Source organism: Electrophorus electricus, chromosome 11 (assembly GCF_013358815.1).
Source record: "Electrophorus electricus isolate fEleEle1 chromosome 11, fEleEle1.pri, whole genome shotgun sequence".
NCBI lineage: Eukaryota > Metazoa > Chordata > Actinopteri > Gymnotiformes > Gymnotidae > Electrophorus > Electrophorus electricus.
In genome coordinates, this window is record NC_049545.1 from 17,222,758 (window position 1) to 17,245,403 (window position 22,646).

The window sequence follows — 22,646 nt, forward strand, 5'->3', positions numbered from 1 at the left end:
AGCAGAAATTAAAGTTTTCAAACTGAATCTTGTTTTCGTCAATACCATTTGATGAGCACTTGAGAGGGCGAGGAAGATTGAGACTGAGACTTTTTGTTTGACTTTTTGGGCGTTAGGGCATTTAGAACCTCACCATACCAGGTTTCATAGGTTTTATTTTTCAAGCCTAACTCTTAACAAATAAATTATGTGAATGAAAATCTTTTCTACTAAGATAAGCCTAACTTTATAACACAATGGGTTTTATATGCCTCTATAAAACTCTTGAACTTATAAATGGTTCTGCTATATGTACAGATATTACTATTTGTCCATGAGTGTTAATAAATACATTTTGCTTTTTACTGAGCTTACTATTCAAACAAAATACATAAACATTCCTGATATTGTTAGCAGGCGTCAAGTCAGGACACGTGAAATCTGAGTTTCAAAACTTTAAATTAGAACGGAGCAGTTGATTCATTTTTGCTGGAATCCTTTGAGCATTCTGTTTTTTGTTGCCCTGTTTACCTCCAGCTCTCTTTGAAGAATAGATAGTCCTTGTCCATGTCTAATCAACCAATTCCTCCTGCACAATTTCCTTTTAATTCTTTTTTTTATATTGATTCTGTTTAAACTAATACAGAATCTACCATTACAGCCAGTTGTTCAACATGTTTACCAAGTGGTATACCATTCTCATGTGTGTTTTCATGGAAATTAGTATTTGCGGATGAAGCTGCCTTTGTCGGTGGCCTCTTAAGTTTAAATATTTTGAAATGTGTGAGCTTCATCTGCGAACGCTCATGTAGTGTTCACACCTGTGCATCAACCCAACAGGTCACAGCTGATAAATGGTATGTAGTGTGATCAACATAGTGATTTCTGAGATTTTGTAAGCCATGTAGTGTCTATTTGGCATGGGAAAGGAGCCTATATGACATTTAGATGATCTAAGAACAAGGTAAGGACACCTAAACCCACAGAGTAGCCACAATTTAAGAGTTGCCAAGAAAATTGGGAGTTGACATGACCAGCAGCCATATCTTATGTAGGGATAATGAGAAGGATGTAGGAATGATACCTTAACTGCAGTATAAGAATCAACAGTCTGTCTATGAAACTGAAATGACATATTCAGAAATAATTAGACCACACAAATTGCTTTCCTTTACCTCTAGCCAATAGTGTGACTGTGTGTATCCTATAAAGGGAAATTCCAATTTCATGTTTTTAAGAAAGCATTAAACATTAAAGGGGTGGCTGCTGTTCACCTGACCGGACACGTTTTCTTATATAGATTTATGAAGTACAGTATCAGATAGTATATAAATGACATCCTTGGGCATCTTTTGTTTCAATTAATAGGTTGTTTAACTAATAGTAAAGAAGTTGCTGCAAATTTTATTGCTGACTTCCCTGTGGTCCTAAGCAGTAACATGTTGCCCATGTAAAACCCAAACTCGGCTCTTGGACTGAGTTTTGTATAGCCTAACTGGATATTGTCTTGCATCAATACTTGACTTTTTTTAAGCTTTTTTTTTTTTTTTTTTTTTTTTTTGATTTTCAGTCCCTGTCCAGAACAAGGAATGGGTGATGAGTTCAATCTCATGGACCACTCTGATCTGTACATCTTAGACTTCAGTGAGTATATGAATGTGTCACCTTCACTAGGTGTCTGTGTGTGTGTGTCTCTCTCTCTCTCTCTCTCTCTCTCTCTCTCTCTCTCTCTCTCTCTCTCTCTCTCTCTCTCTCTCTCTCTCTCTCAATTTTGCACTGAATTCCGTCATTCCCGTTCCCATGCCAGTCTTACAGTGGGGTAGCGACCTACATCCGTCTGCAAGCAGCCAAGCACCAAATATAGGCACTTCCTCTTGGCACATGTTCTGTGCTGAGCCTGGTTGCAGGGGAGCGAGTGGAATGCATTTTATACAGCATCACCAGTATAAGGGACTGGCATGGCCCAGGTCCCCTGCAGCTGTTGTCGTTGGTTGCCAGTCACAGGCACATACACGTGAGTCTTCCTGCTTCAGAGGCTCCATATGGAGGTGTGAGTTATGGCTCGAGCTTAGAGGAAGTCTTTGTTCTCACAGGAGGCTGCACATGCTTGTGTCTGCCTATTTTAGTGTGCCTTGTCTGCTGGCACTGATAGGGAGAGAACAGGTAGTCCTGTCCAGAGTGCACATGTTAAGTGGCGTGAGCAGGAATGGTGTTTTGCCCTGTCCTGGGTGTAGGCAAAAGGATGGAGGTGGAAAAACAGTAGTTACTGACCGTATAATGGTAGTTAGACAGCAAAGTTTATATTACTTGAGAAACATTTTTCTTGTGTTTCTTTTCAGGTCCAAATTTGAAGACCTTATGCAAACTAGCTGTTATTCAGTATAGTTTGGAGCAGTCAGGACTGCCACATGATATCAGGTGAGACTGACTCTTCTCTATTCCATTTCAGACCTTAAAGATCTACTTTTGATTGATCCTTACCCCTCCCCTCTCCCCCATGCATGCACCCACACACAAACACCCCCTGCTGTGTCAGGATGCGTGGTGAGCTTTGTAAGATCTTGAGGAAGAGGTCAGGGGAGTCTGATTGACTCCTGTTGCCCCTTTAAGCGCCCTGTACCGTATCATCCCAACACACTCCTGGCCTGCGTGCATCTCTCTCTCGCTGTTCCTCTCACACTAAAACACACGTGCGTGCGCACACACACAGACATTCATAGGCAGCTAGAGGGAGGGTGAGTGTTTGTAATCAGACCCATAGATAACAATCTGAACCTCAACCCTTGCCCTCTCATCAGGTCAGCTCCAGGCCTTTGTCAGCGGCTGCTTCATCCTGGTGATCAGGTTACACTCCCAGAGCCTCCAGAACCCTGTGGGGGTGGTTGGAGTGTCCAGGAGTAAGAGTGTGTGTGTGTGGGGGTGTGTGGGTGTGTGAGTGAGAGTAAGAACATGACAACCCCCCCCCCCCCCAAAAAAAGACATGATAAGCATGAGGATGATAATCCTTCGAACAGTTGGCCAGTAACACTTAGAAGTAGCAAGTACAATAATTTGTCTACAATATTATCATTTTTTCGAAGCCCCAAAGAACGGTTTTTGTAGTCACTGTCAGACAGTGCCCACCTGTAGCAAAATATGAGAAAGCATTTGGTCCATAGTTAGAAATCACCACCAATGTTTTTGGTTTGAAAAACACTTCACTAATTAGTCATTCTTTTAAATAAAAATACCTTGGTCAGCCTTTGTGAGAGAACCTGTTCTTCATTTGTACTGCACCACTAACCACTATGGTTGAGACTGATGGACTTGTGAGGGGCTTTGAAAAGCATCAGTACTACTGGCTCTGGAGATGGAAGGGCCCCCTTCTTTTAAGCATCTACAGAATTTGCTAGACACTCTTATCCAGAGCAACTTTCATACTGATAACAGTATGTGTGATCCCTGGGAATTGAACTCATGACCTTTGTGTAGCTAGCACCTTGCTCTAGCTTCCCTACCAGGTGAGCTACATGAGTAGGTTCTAAAAACTCCTTTCTGTGCTTTTCTTTCTGTGTAGGTGGGAGCTGGCTGCAATGACTACCAATAGCAACATTAGTCGACCCATCTTCTCCTCTCATGGCTAAAGTGGGAAATCTGCCAGAACCAGAATGAAAACCCTGGGGTTCTGCTCCTAGACCTTAATCCTCTGGGACTCTGGAGAAGATTTCTCAGACACGTTGCATCAAGATCCACATTCTCCTTGATCTAGATGACTTTGACTCTCATTAAGTTTTGTCTATAAAGCCTAACTCAGATTGTGGTTTTTCATCTGTGAACTCTGTTCTCTAGGTTATAAAAGGTTGCACATTTTACTTCTTTGAGGACAAACTGCAGTAGTTTCTTGGAGAGGAACATAGATATGCAGACATTAAAATAATTTTAGATATTCAGTGAGGTTATAAATGAATGTGATTTCTTTAAAGGTTTTGCGATTGAAAACTCTTTTAGATCAGGTTTTGAAACTTCCTTGTTTCTCTTTTTTACAATTAAGTGTTAATTTTCAGTGTCATTCACTATTTTGATTAACCAGGTTCTAAATGTTCCCCATGATTTTATCCGGGAAGAAGGTCATGCCGAACAAATGCATTTCACCAGAAGGAAGAGAACCAGAGGATCTTACATGAATGTCAAACCTACACTATGAACTGGTTGCTTATCAGAAGATTTTGGGACTCTTAATGACATGAACAGACCAGTGGCTGACAGATGGTATAATGCCCATGTGTACTGCAGCCCTCTCTGGGTGTGTGAGGCAACATTAGTCTGAGATCAGCAGTCTATATATGTATATGACAGTGCTGCAGTCTGTATTGGTGAATAATGCTGCTGCTTTGGGATTTTATTTGTTATGCTTTGTGTTATTTGGCTTTCAGTTCATAGGTCATCTCTCTCTCTCTCTCTCTCTCTCTCTCTCTCTCACACACACAGTCTGTTTCAGTAACCATGTTTGCAACGGTTGTGTTATGAGCAGCGCTGGTCCGACCTTTAACTTTAACTTTCTCCTGTTGCAGCTTCCTTCTAGAAAACCAATAGACACTGACAAAGACGTTAGCAATCACATCAGTTCTGATGGTGCCAAATGCTGAGCAGTTCATGTCTTTTTTGTGAAGCCAGGTGCAGTTACAGATGTGTGTGACTGCAGCCATGGAGTTTCTCAGGAAAGTTCCAACAGGAGAGTGTACAGAGTTCTGTGCCCTGTGCAGTGTGAGTGACACAGACGCAGGTATATATTCATGCGTTTACCAACACCACATCCTGCCCATATGTGAATATTTAAGACCCACAGTAATATTTGTCACTACCTCCCCAAACACCTCGAGCAGTACAGGCCATGTGTGCTTGTGTATGTGGAGTCTACTGCATCGGCAGTCAGGGTACTCCAAATGTTGCATACGATGTTTGTTATAATGTGGCATTCAACATTGCTTTAGTTCAGTAGTTACCGCAGTTACACTGTGGTATTCACAATTACATTAGATCTACAGTTACCACAGTTCAGCTGTGACATTTAACAATAACCTATTCACTCTTACCAACCATGCAGTGAGTTGGACAACTACTCAGTGGTGCTCAATTTTGTGGATGAAATTTGAGCAAATAAAATGTTTTCTGTAACATATCTTGAGTTGTTTCTGCACTAAATGTACTCATTTTATGTACTGATACTATTTCTGCATTCATAACGGAAATCCACAACTCAGACTTAGCATAAGAGCTGTTCAACTCATCACTAATTTATAAATGCAAAATACACAAATGAGAGGGATTGGTAGTAAAGTGGAAAATGCTAGGGATTTGCTTAGGATAAGTAATTGGATATTGGCAATATCTATTCCCAAGTGATTTCATGTGAATTAGTGTTGTACACAGTTCCTTAGTTTCCTTTGTGCTCAGATAATTTCACAGAAAGGAGCAGAAGTGAATATTTTAAGGAAAATAGAATAGAAATCTATTTTCTAAAAATAATTATTAATGCATAGTTTTATTTATTTATTTATTTATTTATTTATTTATTAAAAATAAGGTCATCTTCCATAGTATGGTAAAACTAAAGGTATGGATCTGGGCCTTTACTGGACTCCAGCTTGTGTTGCACTTTGGTGAGATGGAACTCTTGTGTGAAGTCTGACTTTGTGGTTTAGAGGTGAATGTTAAAGGCTAAGTGGCAGGAGAGCCTTGTTCTGACATACTCCATCTGTTGGATCACCTCATTTTCCTCTGCAACCTTAAACTTGCTTCTTCACAACTGTCCAAGAGGCTGCCAGTCACTCAACCGTTTGTTAAGAGAAAATGATCTCAATCACTGCCCTCTCTCCTGGGAGGAGCTCTTAGCCGTTCTGCTTCAGACCTAAATACGGTATTTAAACGAATGTCGTGTCAGTGAGCGGAGTGTTGTTATGACCTGCGGCTGTCTCAGTGGGACTCCCCGCAGTCAGCAGTACTCAATGTGGATGAGCGAGCTGAAAGATTGTGATTTATCACCAGAAGATTAAGACTTGTAACCTTTGACATCAGCTCTGTGATGATTTGTGTAGCATGTAGATTAAATGTTTTTGGCGGCAGATTCACAAGCAGCACTTCACAATTTCATTTTAGCTAATAGTCGGCTGGCGTGTTCAAACCTAGAGTGACATTCACTGTACTACAGCGAAGCTGCAACAGTAGGCTATTGTTTATAAATTCCATAAATGAAATATATGGCTAAATAGCCTATTGCTAGACAGGTGATATATTTGAGTCAGCCTGTGTTTGACCGCCATTCGAACACGTATCGGAAACTTTCAAGCCATTACAATGTATATGAAATCTTGCACGAGCATTTCTAACGCTACGAACGCAACAAATAATTAGAGGCAGGCTTAAGGTCAGTAAATGTTTTAAAATATAATTATTTATAAATATAATTATTAAGGCAATAAACCAACCTGCTTTTCGCTGCTATCGCGACGTACCACATGAACTTCTTAACACCCACAAGCACGCCTAAAAAATATTAATTATATATATTAAGTATCTGTATTAATTAGATTGCTCACGTGTTTGATGGTAGCCATATTTAAAACAAACAAATAAAAAGTAAAAATTTTTTACATACACCTATTATATTACTTATTTTCTAATTGCATTGCTGAATACTTTGAAATTCAGACAATTAATATGTAACTAGAAAATATACTTTGAAAGGTAAAACCAAACAATTTTTAAGTTACGCATCTGAATGTTGTTTGGATGATCAGTGTGATCACTGTGACTCAGATTCACTCCAGCATTAGACATGACATTGGTCATTCACCACTTGTCTATTTTATTTTATACTCATTAGTTTGCTTCACTTGTCCCGGGGGACTACATTATGGTCCCTTGTCTTTGCTGGCCCGTTTCAGTGTTCTGAGAGTCCAGAAGCATTACTGGGGTCCCTTGGCTATGCTCATATCTGCTCCCCTGTGTCCACATGCTGATGACTGTCCAGGTCTGGAGCTTCTAAGCAGGCCTCAACTTTTCACTTGACTCCTTATGGCCCTGCCGCTGTCCCCTCGTTCTGTCAGTGTCTATGTCTCAAGTAATACGTCATAATTATGGTCACGTATTTTCCTATCTCTGACACACCACCCTGCAGTGGCATTATGTTCATGTCTGTCAGTGCTGTGCTGCTATAAGGGTGGGTGTGGGTGTGTGTGTGTGTGTGTGTGTGTGTGTGTGTGTGTGTGTGTGTGTGTGTGTGTGGGTGTGTGTGTACACGTACGGATGTGTTATCTACTGGGTTAAGTGCTGCCTGCAGACGGAGCCCGGTGTGAGCCAGTGGCTAGCAGAGACGAGGAGTCTTTTTGAGATCTGCTGCCCGAAGTACACAGGAAACCCCCTCAACACTCAGATTGCACAGCCATTCCAGTTAATGTGTGTGCAGACCTAATGCATGGACTCTAAACCTACTCACAATTTAAACGATGAACTCGACTGTAGTAACACCAAAACATTTTTTCTACAAATGGCCATATACATGTTCTCTCACACCAAGGCACCATGAGGTCTCACACTGCTAAAAACATCTGGATCGCCAGCTCTACTGTGTGTATGTATGTATGTGCATGTGTGTGGCCACGTTATTATATTTGAATCTGTTTAGTAAATGTGAATAATTAATTATTCATTCATATGGGGTTTTACTTCTTTGTAGCACTACACATTTATGATGTTTGTCCTAAAGCTGATCTTTAAAAACAAACAAACAAACAAAGAAAAACATAAGTCTTTGATTTCATTCACTGGTGAAGCTGTAAAGGTTGGACACCAGTCAGATATTTTCTCCATAACATGTTTAATTCATTATCCAATTCGGGGAAATTTAGTCACATTTGAGATGAGAAATGTGCGTCTCCAAATGTTTGAGTTTTTGATATTGATTGGTTTAGCACTGCTGCTCAGTATTTGGAGGACGGTGAACTCCCCATCAACCTGTCTGCTTATGAACTCAATTTTTATTTAATATAATAAATATATTTGTGTTTTCTTCATCAGTAGCAATCCTTAAAATAAGATCTAAGCTAATGTAAATATGACATGAAGTACTTCTTCTTTCTTACATTAACTGCATCAGACATTTAATAATGACAGAGGAGTAGATCTCCATTAACTTGTGAAACGGCCAAACCATTGTTAAATGTATTAATCTAACACACTGAAATTTATTACCACTGCTTATAATGATGTTACTATCATAACCATGGAAAATAATGGTCTAATAATCAGATAGCATAATAGGTTATTAATGTTACTTAACAGTCTGATCAAAGATTTAATCTATTTTATGAAAAAAAACATTTCCACTAATCTCATAATGTGCTTACCCTCTTGCCCCCTTATTTATGATCTTTATGTAGTGTTTTTTATTACATGGTTCCAGGATTGACATTGCATTTGCTGGCATATATATATATATATAATATATATACATACACACACACACACACACACACACACACACACACACACAATTGCCTACAGCCCAAAAGTTTCTGAATTAGGGTTTACATCATATGGTAATTTTTCTAATGGTATCCAATCAGAGGTCTGATATAACTACATCTTAGAAGAGGAAACATCTGGTGTTCACCATTACTGCAAGATATATATTTTTAGCACAGAAAATTAGAATATTTACAGAAATGTTTACAGATTTCAGAAGCTGAACAGCTGGATGTTGCAAATTGTCACCTGAAATAATGCCATGTAATTTTTGTATGTCAGTGTGAATTTCCTTCCAGTAACCTTGTACTTTATCGCAAAACCAAAATATATGCATTATAGCACCTTCATCCATAGAACTTTTAAAGCACTAGTTAGACATATTTGTGAACATTTTCTCTAGGTGGACTTGAGTAACTTTAGAATATAATATAATCACTCCATGTTAACAAAAATAGTAGAAAGCCCTTTTTAGTCTAGGGTAATGACAAATACTGGTCTTAGCAAATGGGTCTTCAGTCTTCAGTCAAAATTATGCAAGTTACCTACCTGAATTTGTTATTGTTTGTATGTGTGTCCACAATGTGTGTCTCTTGGTATTCACTGATTTCTATTAAACCAGTTTTGTTTAGACCAGAGATCATGTTTATAACAGGTTGTCAGAAGAATGCTTGCAAGAACAATGCAAGATTTCAGGGATTTCTTCCAGCTTCCAGCTGGTGTCACCCAATTTAACTGCACACTGCAGGGCAGGAAATTGATTCAGTGTCTTCAATGAGCTGACAAGTGGAGTTGTTAGTATTACAGCAACAATGATTTGTATTGTTTTGCCTATAGGTGTGAAACTTCAGATATTTCACATATTATTTAAGAGTAGTATAAGGTTGCATTAAGTTCAACTTCGGTAACAAAGTCTTTACTATAGAGATGCTTAATGCTTAAAACGTATGTTCAAATTAATTAGACTATAATATGACAGGCTGGGAGCCAAAAACACAACAAAATCTGTATGTACTTTACCATAGGTCCCTTTAAAGGGACCTGTAGTTATAATAGCTGTGTGAGTAATCTAAATCACGTCCACTGTCCACGATGCAGCACAATCCTCTCCTCTGACATGCTTACCAGCATCCCCTCTCTTCCTCTTCGGACACACCGCACAAACACACACACACACACACACACACAAATATTCACCTGGCTGGTCACCAGGTTCGCAAACAAAATGAATTAGAAATTTAACTAGAGCATAAAGACACACACAATGCTTACACTGGTGGTGAATTAGTATTTATGTGACACTTTTATCCAATGCAGCTTACAATTATGACTGCCTATGACTTGAGGTTAAGGGTCTTGCTCAGGGGCCTAACAGTGGAAACTTGGCTGTGGTGGGGCTTGAACCAGCAACTTTCTGATTACAAGTCAAGGACCTCAACCACTGCCTGTAAGATGCTTTACAAGCAAGCAGTTGTAATATCTGGTTACAACTGAATTATTAAAATCACTTTTTTTTTTTTGTTCTTCAAAATGTTTTGTCTAGCTTTGTTTCCTATTTCACAGCTGTTCATCCCTTCTGGGATTTCTGAAAATTGCTTTACAGAAAAAGTGCAATCAGCTCACACTAAATTGATAATCGGATTCGTTTGTAAAACCTAGTTAGGATACTGCTAGAGTTATGGTGTATTTAATTTTATTTTTGAGAAACTTCTTTTGTTGTGTGCTTTGTTTTTTTCCGTGCATGAACCCAAACTATTCACTTTTGCGCAGAATTCATGCTGCTCGAGCGCTTCTCCAGTCGGGACCCGTTTAATTGGCGTCCGTGGTTTTATTGTTTCTAGAGCCAGCCCCCTACTCCGCCGGGGGCTGTCCTACAGCATATATTTTTAGTGTTTCGCGACTAAAAATATCTCCTTTCTTGTCATTGCGTCACAACAAGTAACGCTGACCGTTTTCCCCCTCTGAGCCAGATTTTAAAACAAAGATATCGGGTTAATGGTCAGACCGACTATAAAAAGAAGGAGGGCGTGAGAGGTGGACACAAGGCTTCGGACAACCCTCAGGCAAAGGTAAGAAAATGTCAGGTTGGCGTTCTGATTAACTATGACATTTCAGTTGTTGTTGACTTACTTCATTTACATTTAGGCTATTATAAAGGTTGCATTCGCATTTAAATTAGTCTATTAATTAAATTTGTTTATTCTTATTTTTGTTCGCACGTTTCTAGAGTTTTGTAAACATAAAAACGCTTTTTGCGCCTCTAATTAGAAACGTAACTGCGAACATGACGGTCGGATGTAGCTCTTGCAAGAATCCTGCAAGTGCAAGAAGCAGCTCCTCATCCTGCACCCCTCTAACCAACGAAAACATCAGTCCTAGAATTTGCAAGCGATTCAGGCGAGTTCATTGCTCTAAGTTCAGTGGTATAGTTTTATGTAGTTGGAGCCATGCTGCTCCCTCTAGCGGTTATGGACTACGAACGGCTTTTTACTTGAGTTCAAATTGTATCAGAAGTACTATACAATTTGTAATTCATGCAAATAGACCTTTTACAGTAAGAAACATAACAAGTAATATGAAATAGTAATAATAGTAAAAAATAGTACAATACTAGTAGTAGTAATAGTAAAATTGCAATGTCATGTTTTGGCCAGTCATTTACTCTCAGTTTAATTTTCTCCTATGCTGAGCATAAGGGGATAATTTATTTCTGGTTCTGCTTGTAACATGCAGTTCTCCATTAAGGAATGTTCAAGTAAGAGCTTAGCTATAGCCTTTTCCCCCAGACACCCACTACACTAGCACACACAGAATGCTTCTCGCCTCTAAAGCACACTTCACTACTGCTGGCTGGCTGCTGAGAGGTTTTCAGAGGTTTTCACAGCTTCCTAAAGGTTTCCTTTGAGAGTGAATGTTGAATTCTAAGAGGTGATGTTAGAAAAAGGAAAATAATCTTTCTCAACATACAGTAGCATTGCTTTTTATTTAGAAGGTAGTCAACATGTAGCTAAAATATAGCTCAGAAGCGGAGGGTGCAGAGTGTGTTAGGCATGCTTTGAGTGTTGTTGTCACAGAGACTGATCTGACCTTGCTCTCTTTGGTCTCCTGCAGATCCACTAAAGGTGCATCCAAAGCACGACGTGACCACATCAACGGAGAGATCCGGAACATGCGAGCGCTGCTGCCCATCTCCGCAGAAGAGCAGGAGCGCCTCTCCTACCTCCACTCCATGTCTGTCATCTGCACCTTCATCCGGAAATCCGTGCTCCTCCCACGTAAGGAGTCACCTCCTGAGGCTATTGGGGACCACTGAGAGGCTTAGTGTGTGGTGGTGACGGATCTAAACTCATCTGGACACAGTAGCATTAGACGTATGACTTTGAATCAGCCAAGTTAGTTTTAGTCATCTGTATTTTTTGTCTTCCTTACTGCAGGTCATAAAGGGAGCAGTGAGGAAGGTTTCATGCATCCATATGAAGATCTGCTGCATGCTCTGCCTGGCTTCATTGTGGCGATGACCAAAGAGGGAAAGCTAATCTATTTGTCTGAAAATGTGTCCCAATATCTCGGCTTCTCAATGGTAAGTGAGACCTCATCTGGTGTTGTGAATATGGTTGGATATTTAATCCTCATGAAATATTTCTTAAGCAATTAAATTATTTTCAGATGTAAGCAGGCCTCATGATTGGATTACATTGGATGCTTATATTGTGTAATTCTTCCACAGGTTGATGTATTGCAAGGAGACACATTCTATGACATGGTTGATAATTGTGATGTAGATACAGTGAAATTCAACTTGGAGGTAGATGACGTTGCAACAGGTGAGTCACATGAGGTATACAATAATACAAAAAAAAAAAAAAACCCTCCGCAAATGTTTAGGAAGCTACATTTAAAAAAAATAAAATCTGTAATCCCCGCTTGTCTCTCTCTTTCTCTCACATTCTACATGTCTTTGCCCACCTCTAAGAGAAGAGTTTTGTGTGTCGGATGCATACTTCTAAAGCTTTCAGGCTGCAGCATGGTAGTTGCTGTCCCCTGCTGGTAAGGGGCCGCTTTCAGGATGGCCCACAGCACCGCCTGTTTGTGGCGCTGTGCACTCCCATTGTGAGCAGACAGAGGGAGAGCGATTCTGTGAGCGTGCACTTCCAAACCCTCCACAGACCAGACATGAGCTACAGGCATGCCCATGACAGGTATCATCCTTTTGGTTCCTTATGTTCAGATTTAAAAGTTCTACATTTGTGAGATACAGTACACAAATGTTTGTTGTGGAACTGCTTGCGATGTGTGTTTAATGATAACAGGAAAGGCTGGGTTTCAGTTTATTAGGTTGGATAGAACCTAAGGAGGGTTAAATGTACATTCTGGCAGCTCTTGTTCACTTTAGAGCATTAAAAGAATGTTATTTATACAGTGTAGTCTTTCACCTGGGATACAAGGCAGAGGAGATTGTTGGGCGTTCCTGGTACAGCTTGCTCCACCCAGATGACCTTTCAGTGAGTGCGTGCGGGCACAAGCACCTAAGTGAGTGTTTGAGTAAACTCTAAACTGTTTCCTCCCAGGTCTTTTTTTTAATTTTGTGTAGGGTTGGGTCCAATTTTATTTCTTGCGGTGTGACCATTCCTATGGTGTGATGTTGTGTGCCATTCTCTGTTTCCCTCCTGCAGTGCAGCAGAGTGGAGATGGGCAGCTGGAGCTGGTCCTAAGACTTCAGGCTAAAGACCTGGCCTGGGTCTGGCTCTATGTGTGGGCAGCTAAAGAGGCTCAGAGCCAGGAAGTAACTTGCACAAACTATGTCATCAGGTAAATCTTTCAGCCCTTTCTTTATAATAAGAGCCTAAATGTAGTAGCAGAATGATGAAAACTTACAACACAATACAATCTAACAATACATGCGACCAATGTAAGTGCAATAGACATTCATAATTTTTTCCCCTAATTCACAGTGAAACAGAGGCCATTTATATGAGGGAGAAACTTTCCAGCAATCTGTCTCTCAGTCCTCCAGCGTCCCAGATGCCCTGGGGCCCCAGCAGGTCCCCTAAGAGACAGGCAGAGTGCAATGCCCAGTATGACAGGCAGAAGAGAAAGTCCAGGCGTTTATCTGAGCCTACAGTGTCTTACTGCGCATCAGCTAGCCCGAGCAGGGACAAGGGGGACTCATGTACTGCCACGGGAGACCACCAAGCATTCTTCTCCACACCTCCTTACAGCCCTGCCTCCTCTTTTTCCTCTGCAGCAAATGACGACTGTAGTTCGGACTTCATGCAGGAAGTATATGGTCATTCTGGAAGGTTGGTGTCTCCTTCATTCTGCCCCCAGCCCTGTGACCAGCTCCCCTCCCATGCATTTACTCTTAGCTCGTTCAGCTTGGACTCCCACCCTTCAACACAGACAACGTACTCCTACCAAGACTGCCTGAATGAAGGTAATCTGGTACCCAACTACCAGACGGAAACTTGTGATGATTCATCTAACTGTGTGCTCCATCCTGACGACTTTAGCTTGCCTCCACTGCCCATGTCAGGGGGTGATGGAGCTTATCATGTTTCTGACAATTCTGGGTCCTCCTCCCCAATAGAGCAGCTGACCCCAGATCCATCCACCACTGCTGACAGCTCTTTGCACTACAGCGAGAGGGAACAGGTAGAGATCAGCATACTGGCCCATCAGATCTCCTCACTGGCCAGTAGCTTCGACATATACCGTGCTAAAAGCTCCGTCCCTTGGGTTAACCATGCCCCCTGCTGGCTACCCATGGCCCCACTGAACCCTGAACCACTCCTGGATGAGGGAGTTATTGGCAGCATCCTGAAGGACTGGACCGGGGAGCCGGCGAAGAGGGAGGCTAGTTGCAGTTGGGGGCAGGTTTCCAGAGCTCCGCTGGAGGATGTGGCTGAAGTGCAAGCTCTCACCCTTGACACGCTTGTGGACTCTCCACCTTTAGACCTCCACTCAGCAGACAGCAGTCTGGGGCCCTGTGTCTCCAGGCATGGGTGCCATGAAGACAACATTGAGTTGCATCAACTCAGTCTTTACCTACATGATGACTTCCAGCAAGGTAATGTAATTCTATACAGCACACTGGCACCTTGGGTTAGGGCTATTATTCACAGAATGAAAAAAAGTCTTTATCACAAATAAGTAGCATTAATATTAATTTCTAAAAAAGATGTAAAGTGGACATGATTGTAGAAATAATCCCATTTTGTCATTTTGTTTCAGATGGGTTTGTTGATGAATCCATGTACTGAGAAACAGTACTCCCCCTGTATGGCATATTGTCATGGCAACTAGAGGCTTCTTCACTGGACTCAAAGAAGAGCTGAAAAAAGGTTTATTTCCATTGTTGTGATGGGAAGAGGTTTCCCATGTTGGAAAGGGATTATATTTAAAACTTTAATGGTGCCACAAAGCAGAATGTGAATCATTTAAAAATTTGTCTAATTTCTGCATTGTATATGTGATTAAGAATCTGCTTGTATTTCTACATACACTTATGTATAAGACTTTCCTATGTTTCAATGAGTTTCTATATTGTTGTTTCATGTTTGATATGGTACTCTAGTTTGTGAATCTTAAGCAACTACTGGGCACTTTCTCTTTGTAGTTGTGTAAACAGGCATATACTGGTACTGTGGTAACTGTGGACAGACAAGAGAAACTTGAGAATAACCATATAGGCAAAAACTTGTGATGTAAGTTACTGTGTACAGAATTAGTTGTTTATGTAGTGTGAAGTAGCATCAGCAAGTAGATTAATTACAGCTCAGTCAAAATACCATCAACATACTTCTTTTAAAATGTGTTTTCCAGCTGAAACTGTATTTTTACTCATTATGCAAATTGAAAATAGCTTCCCAGTGGGAAGAAATGAAACTCTTGTTAAGGAGTAATAATTTGAGAAGCTACCTCTGTGACAATGGCTCTGGAATAATATTAAACAGTGATCTGTCTTCCAAGTATTTTTATCAATCATTTATTGTTTATAGGTATTATAATTAGAAAAATTGTATACTTGGAGAGAACATTTTTCTTGTACAAATGTAAGAACCTCTCCCTGAGGATGAATCTTTTACATTTTCTATAACTACTGTTGATCTGTGTTGGTTGGCCATTGCTGAAATATCACAGTAACACAAAGAAGCTGTATTAACAATATAATTTTAAATATTTTTACAGTCTGTTTTTAATTTTTTTTTATAACATTAATAAAGTTAGCATCATGAAAAATGACTTCTGAAATTCAACATTATTTCTTTGTGTATGTGTGTATGAGAGAATGTATATGTGTATGTGTGCGTGTGGGGTGAGTTAAGGTGAGTAGTGGAAGCTCAGTGGTTAAGGTCCTTGCCTAGAAATCAGAAGGTTGCCAGTTCAAGCCTCACTGTTGGGTCCCTGACCTTAACAGAATTGCTCATTCTGTATTCAGTCATAGTTGTAAGTTGCTTTGGATAAAAGTGTCAGCTACATGTAAGGTGTTTAAGATTTCATGCAGACATTCTTTAAGAAATTTATTTTTAAACATAATAAAAAAAAAAGGAACTGCTGTAATTAATATAAATGCCTAAAAATCAAAAATACATTCTCCACAAATCATGTTAATGGTCAAATTCATCCTGGATTTGGGTATACAGTGAGATCTGACATTATAAAAAATAAAGAATTTCAGCACATGCCCCAGAAACTATTAAAAATATTTAACATCTATCATATGTTTCATCTTTGTGGGCAGGATATCCTGATTAACTGTGTCTGTTATTCAGATAGCTGGATTTTTTAAAACAATGAAAGTAGGTGAATAAGTGCACAAAATCACACATAATGAAACATAACCCTTCACTCCTACTCCATATGTTCATCTTGGCCTTCTTGTATCCAAGGTGAGAAGAACTTAGTTACATGCAAGAGCAATGAATAATAAATATCAAGCCACACTCACAAAACAAACAAACAAATATTTATGATACAGTCCATACATTACAAAAACGTAATTTTCATTAACATTTTATTGTTAAGTATTGTGAAATCAAAATTCTAAACTTATTTTTCTTCTATTTTCTTTTCTCACAGGGGTTCATGGGAGTCAGTACTCCTGTACAAAATCTGCCACTAGATGGGGGAGTAGAGCTGTGTAAAATGCAATTAAACAGAAACTGTTAAAAGTTACCATAAAGCTGAATTAAATATGTTGTTTGCACTTGAGGCGGTGTTTGAAATGCTGATATGCTTGTGTTGCTGGAAGGAGGAATGGGTAGGTGGATAATTAGCACTACTGTCATCCAAAAGCTGTTCTCATTTTCTTAGATACAGATCAAAAAGAAAACATGAACTCCTCCTTCTTGCCCTGTATTTGAAAATGATGTAGGAGGATTTATTTGATGAAATATTGGGTCTGAAGTAAGTTATGGTTGATAAAATGATCTTCCATAGGGCTCCACAGGACAACACAATAGCTCGTCCTCACATTGTTATACATAAAATCACTGTTTATCCATTAGGTTATGCAGAGACATGTACTGCAATGCGTCATTTTTAGTTATAACAGAAACAAAACCCAGCATCCACGGGGACATGGTCTCTCTCTTTGTCTTCCTTTCTACCTCTCACTCTCTGTATGTGTCTCTCCCTTTAAGTGTCTCACAACTGACCAACATGTTTGTGAGTCCAGATTACTGTCATCCCAAACACCTAGAACTCTTTTATGAATACTGTGTCAGCATAAACACTTGCAGAAGCTGAAGACCTTCAGGTGTCTTGAATAACAGGTATAACTATTCAGTCTGTGGTACTGAGAGCAATATTGTACATTTTATACAATCAAACATCAGGGTGAGAGAAAAGGTATGGGTACATAAAAAATATACATTTGATGATGTTGACCAATACTAGCTATACAAAAGATTGTGTAACCTTAACTAGTGTGAGCCCTGAGTTTCATTCAGTTTTAATTCTCTAGCAAAGGCAACAGTGATAAACATCTTTAAAGTTAGACTACAGAAGGATCATTGCCCTTCAATCGAACTGTTAATTTTTCGATGAGTTTGAAGTCACAGTTGCATTGAGTCTAACATTGAATGCTTACACAGTGTGGAAGCAACTGGATGCTTCTTCTGGGTTTTGTCAACACTGTCTATATGTGACGCACTTCTGGGAAATAATGATTTAAAGATCAGCAACACATGACAGTACACAACCAGTAAAATAATAACTAGTAAAATAGACCCAGTTAACATAAACATGTGTTCTGTTCTTTATCAGGTCTTGGCATGTTATGAAAGGTGTAGCACCATAGTTGGAAAATATCAAGACAGGTCATTAAGTTAAAATCAGAGCTTTACAAATGTATGGGTCCAGATCCCTAATGAGCAAACAGTGGTAAAGAAAAGCTCTCTGGGTGGAATTGAGGAAGAAAGACCATGATTTATGATTTAGTCCAAGTAGCCAATTCAGTTTAGATGAAGTAACTCATGAGTTACCTCAGTAACTACAATGGTTCTAGGTTGGGTGGGCTGTTTCTGGCATATGGCAGCATCAGTTCATCTACTGGCAGCTTTGGCTCATTAGCTTTACATTAGAGTTTTAAAAGGTCTAGTGTAGAAATATTACTTTAGCCGGATTCATTTTTACAAAGGAGAATGTCTTTAAAATGCTGTGAAATTATTTATTTATTTGAGGAGGACATGGGAATGTTTCTTGAACAACTGAGAAGGCAGCACTGTTTTCACATTTCTCACTCTTATTTCTCCATTTGCATCTCTTCTTATATCAACATATGTTTCAGTCATGTTCTCTCTCTCTCTCTCTCTCTCTCTCTCTCTGTCCCTCTCTCCCCATTTTTGGTCCTTCTCTACAGAGGAAGCTGAAACAGGGACCAGAATTTTAAAAACCTCTAAATACCTCAACATTGCACTCAAGTTCACTAGTGACACCAAGGCTCTGATGGTTGAAGATCTTTAGAGAACTACACAGTGAACCACAAAGGATGCTTTTAGGTTCCTACAGTAGTTTGCAGTCCTACTGAATGTGTGGAGCAGATCAAATTAATGCATCAGTGTGCCAGTTAACAGCAGGAAAGAAGGTCAAACTAAAGAAGACTTATAGTGGTGGCAGTATTTAAGGTTGCTGGATTCACAACAGTCTGATATTCAAATCCAGTGTGGGGGGGGGGGGGGGATTCACTGTGTAATTATTACCTGCCTTGGCACCCATGTATTTGTGCATACTGTTGTTTTCTCTCTCTCTCTCTCTCTCTCTCTCTCTCTCTCTCTCTCTCTCTCTCTCTCTCTCTCTCTCTCTCTCTCTCTCTCTATCTATCTATCTATCTATCTATCTATCTATCTTAAAGCTTTCCTATCATTGGTTAATTTAGTTCCACTTGGTTGACCTATGGGAAAAAATACCATCAGAGAATGGGGTTGAGTTTCAGCTATAAGAATTCAACAGTCTTGTTTCCTAACTTAGTAAGAATTCAGAAAGATATGATGTCCATGTATTTATGTTTTGTTTGGATTTAATTTGATTCATTGAATTGGGCTCAGGGAACAAGAGGTTTTTTTTAGTGTTTTTTATTTCTTTTCTTTGGTGCCATCCATGTCTATTCCACCAGGCAGAATATCCTTCAGTTGTACAGTCTATAGTCTATAAACACTGACCAGATACTTAACTTGGTAACTTTTATTATTTGTTACTGTTCAATTTGTGTGACTGCTGTTTAATACATTTCATTCGTTTATGGAATTTGGCTTCTGATGTGATCAATCAACTTCTCCTTCCACACACCTTCTTTATCTGCCAGTAGATGAAGTGATGCTGCCATATGCCAGAAACAGCCCATCCACCCTAGACCCACGGGAGTTACTTACTGAGGCTCCACCCTAGACCCACTGGAGTTACTGAGGTCCCACATCTGCATTGAAGTGGCTACGTAGATTAAATATAACATGAACTGGTTATTAGCTGGGCTGGCTAATGGAAGATGGGTTCCATCTTCAGTCTTGGTGCTCCTCTCACGTATGGCCACCCTCCTCACGTCCCTGATGTCCTAGTCTTCCTGCACTCCCTGGTTCTGTGCCTTAGTTTCATTTTCTCCATCCCTATCTGTTCCTCAACTCAACTCCTTGTTTCAGTTTTCGCTGTTCCCATGTTCACCTGTATCTGTTTAGTGTCTGAGTGTCTTGCTTATTTAAGCCCTGTGGTTTTGTCCTCTGGTTGTTGGTTATTGTGGTAAGTATGTCTGTTGTCTGTTGTCTGTTGTCACCCCTTTGCCTCTGTTTGTTTTACCATTTGTGTTTCCTCATTTAATAAACCGCCTCCTGCATTTGTGTTCTACCTCTGGCTGTTCCTGGTGGGATTGTAAAAGATCCCAAGGTTTTTTCTTTAAACCCATCCAGGGAGTTTTTCCTTGCCACTGTTGCCTTTGGATTGCTCTTCAGGGATCTGGACCCATACATTTGTAAAACTGTTTTGTGATGATGTGTTGTAAAAAGTACTATATAATATAAATGTTTACTTGACATCTACCTTATGTTTACATAACCCTAGGAGTTCTACCTTTTGTCTTATTTTCTTGCATCTCCTTCCAAGAATCAGTTGCATAAATGCATGATATATATATATATATATATATATATATATATATATATATATATATATATATATATATATATATATATATATATAAATGACATGAAGATATGTATCCACTTCATGTCGTTGATCTGGTCCAGTGACAGATAATCAATTTGATTTATTTATTTATTTTTAAATGGTGGTTTTTAAAACACACTTTGTTGGAGGATCTTATATTTTATACATTATTGCAATACTTTGTTAATGACATTGCTGGTGTCTGGCAGACTGTATTAGTAATTTCCTGTCAGTGTTGGTCTATTACTGTTGTAGAGAACTGAGTGAATGTGTTGGTGACTTAATGACTGACAATGCTAGTTAGACTGTGTGATTGATTTTACTGACAGATTTTAGGATTGGATAATTGACTATGTTAATAATTCACTAACCTATTTAATGCCATACTGTGGTAATGATTGTTAGTCTTGGTGAATTCCTGACACACCTGGTCAACACAGTTGGTCAGTTACTAACCCTGTTAACTACTCTGTGTATTTGACTTACTGACTATGTTGGGAATTCATTAACTGTGCTGGTGAATTACTTACTGTGTTGGAGAATTATTGATTGTGCTTGTGTATTACTGATTGGCTGAATGACTGACTGTGTTAGTGAAATATCTAACTGAATAACCTAATCAGCCTTAAGCCTGATAGTGGATGAAGAATGTTTCTGTAAATATACCGTGACATTGCTGTAGTGATCTGTCACCACAGCAGCTACAATAGGAACTTTTGCTGCCTGTCACCTGTAGCTGCAGTAATTTCCCTAGGGTTTTCAAAGCAGAGCTTCGCTGACAACAGAAAAACAATCATCCATAGGTGAAGACATGCCATCACCTTATATGCAGACAAACACACTAGTTCCTGGGAGGGACAGTGAAGGAGATTGTCTCATATTAGAGAATATTAGTCTCTCACCTGCATAAATTTGAAATTTGCCCCAGACCATTTCAGAATAAAAGGAGTTGGCCAGTATTCCACAGTGGCCAGTATAATATGAAAAAGGGAGATAGCCGATATTCTACAGTATAACAGACTGTACAATATATTCGACAGTATAATATGCTTATGAGGATGAGCTTAGTCTGAATGTTTGCACTGGAATTCAGAGATTATTAATGGATAGGACTTTCCCTTTTAGTGAAACTATACAGAGCACAGGAAAGGTGCCACACAGTTTAGAAAAACAGATTATGGTGAAATACAGCCTAGAACCTCTGACTCAAGTAAATACGGTAACAGTTAAGTAGCACTATAGAGACCCTTCTACCTTCATGTTCCATTATAAAACAGGAAGCAAATGAGAATGAATAAAACAAAAACTCCAATGAGAGATCAGTTAAGATTGTGATGCACAGCCTTTTCAGTGTAGCAGTGCTTTATGGTGGCTTTTTGGACAGTTGATTGATTACATAGATAATATAGGCAAATTAATGATTCAGATAGCCTGCACTTAAAGAAATTGGGCATTGTGTGCTATGATTAAAATAATAACAGGATCATCATTCTACTGTGGTTTCTAATGCTTCATTGCAGGACCTAATGAACTCACAGTACCTTATATCAGTGTTGGCATCTATGAGAACTGGTCTTACCAAAGTAGCTTTTAAATGGACTTTTAAAACCGTCATCACTAGGGGAATATACAGTTTTGTCTGCAACTATGTGTCTCAAATATGTCTGTTTTGCATTTTAATAGAGTATATTACCTCCATGCTCTTTGTGAAAGAAGGACACTAATGACACTTGAGGTACCCCGGGCTTTTACTAAGCTGGTAAAACTGCTTTTAGTTTTGGTGCACTAGTGAGATACTCTAAAGCTTGACTTGCTCATTTCTCCTAGGGTTTTTAAAATCTTGCACATTAATTATTTTAGTTCTGTTTAACTGTTTTAGTTGAATATCTTATTTTATTTTATATTAATATTTTGATTTATTTCCTGTTTATTTTATTAAGGCCTGTCTTATTATAGTATCTAATTGTTTTATTGGTTTAATATCTTAATGTTTAATTGTTTTATTGCTATTTTACAAGTTTCTCAACCTATTGCTTTTGTTTTGTTTTTTTACCCTCCTTGTAGCTCTTGAAAATGAGGGTCCCACTCAATGTAAACTCAACCTTAAAGAAAACAACCACAACAACAATAATAATAATAATAATAATCATCATCATCATCAGCTCGTACTACAATTTTGAAAGAAAACCCTTAATCTTCTTTAACTTTCTAAGAACAAACAGCACTTGTTACAAACCCCAGGAACCACACTCAGCCCTGCACTGCCATGCCTACTTGAACACACCCCTGATCTGATTCACCAGAGTTCTAGCACGCACCTGATCCTCATTCTCATCACTGCCCTCCTTATAAGCTTCCCTCTCTCGTATTGCTACTCCTTGGTGCGTATAGAGCGTTCTAGAATCTTATTTGTGTTCCTGGTTTTCGACTTCTGTTTTTTTAGACCTCGTCTCCTGCCTGACCCATGGACACCCCCCGGACTCTGCCCCATGTTATCAACCTTGGAACAA

General features: G+C 39.3%; 2 protein-coding genes across 5 annotated transcripts in view; both read left to right on the plus strand.

Moving 5' to 3' along the window:
• The window catches only part of klhdc3 (kelch domain containing 3), a 35,530-nt gene extending 30,393 nt beyond the window's left edge, over positions 1-5,137 (plus strand). For all 4 annotated transcript variants that reach the window (XM_027010568.2, XM_027010566.2, XM_027010570.2 and 1 more), the window contains 3 exons: positions 1,550-1,623; positions 2,319-2,397; positions 3,536-5,137. In XM_027010568.2, the coding sequence (XP_026866369.1) occupies positions 1,550-1,623; positions 2,319-2,397; positions 3,536-3,602 (220 nt within the window). In that variant the 3' untranslated portion in view covers positions 3,603-5,137. The remainder of the gene's footprint in view (positions 1-1,549; positions 1,624-2,318; positions 2,398-3,535) is intronic.
• A 5,239-nt stretch (positions 5,138-10,376) lies between these two features.
• On the plus strand, positions 10,377-15,704 carry npas4l (neuronal PAS domain protein 4 like). Its single transcript, XM_027010562.2, has 10 exons — positions 10,377-10,550; positions 10,750-10,878; positions 11,593-11,756; positions 11,916-12,061; positions 12,209-12,305; positions 12,455-12,680; positions 12,902-13,011; positions 13,155-13,290; positions 13,434-14,548; positions 14,713-15,704. The coding sequence occupies exons 2-10, from the start codon at positions 10,766-10,768 to the stop codon at positions 14,739-14,741; spliced, it is 2,136 nt and encodes a 711-aa protein (XP_026866363.2). The 5' UTR covers positions 10,377-10,550; positions 10,750-10,765; the 3' UTR covers positions 14,742-15,704.
• Positions 15,705-22,646: the final 6,942 nt, after the last annotated feature.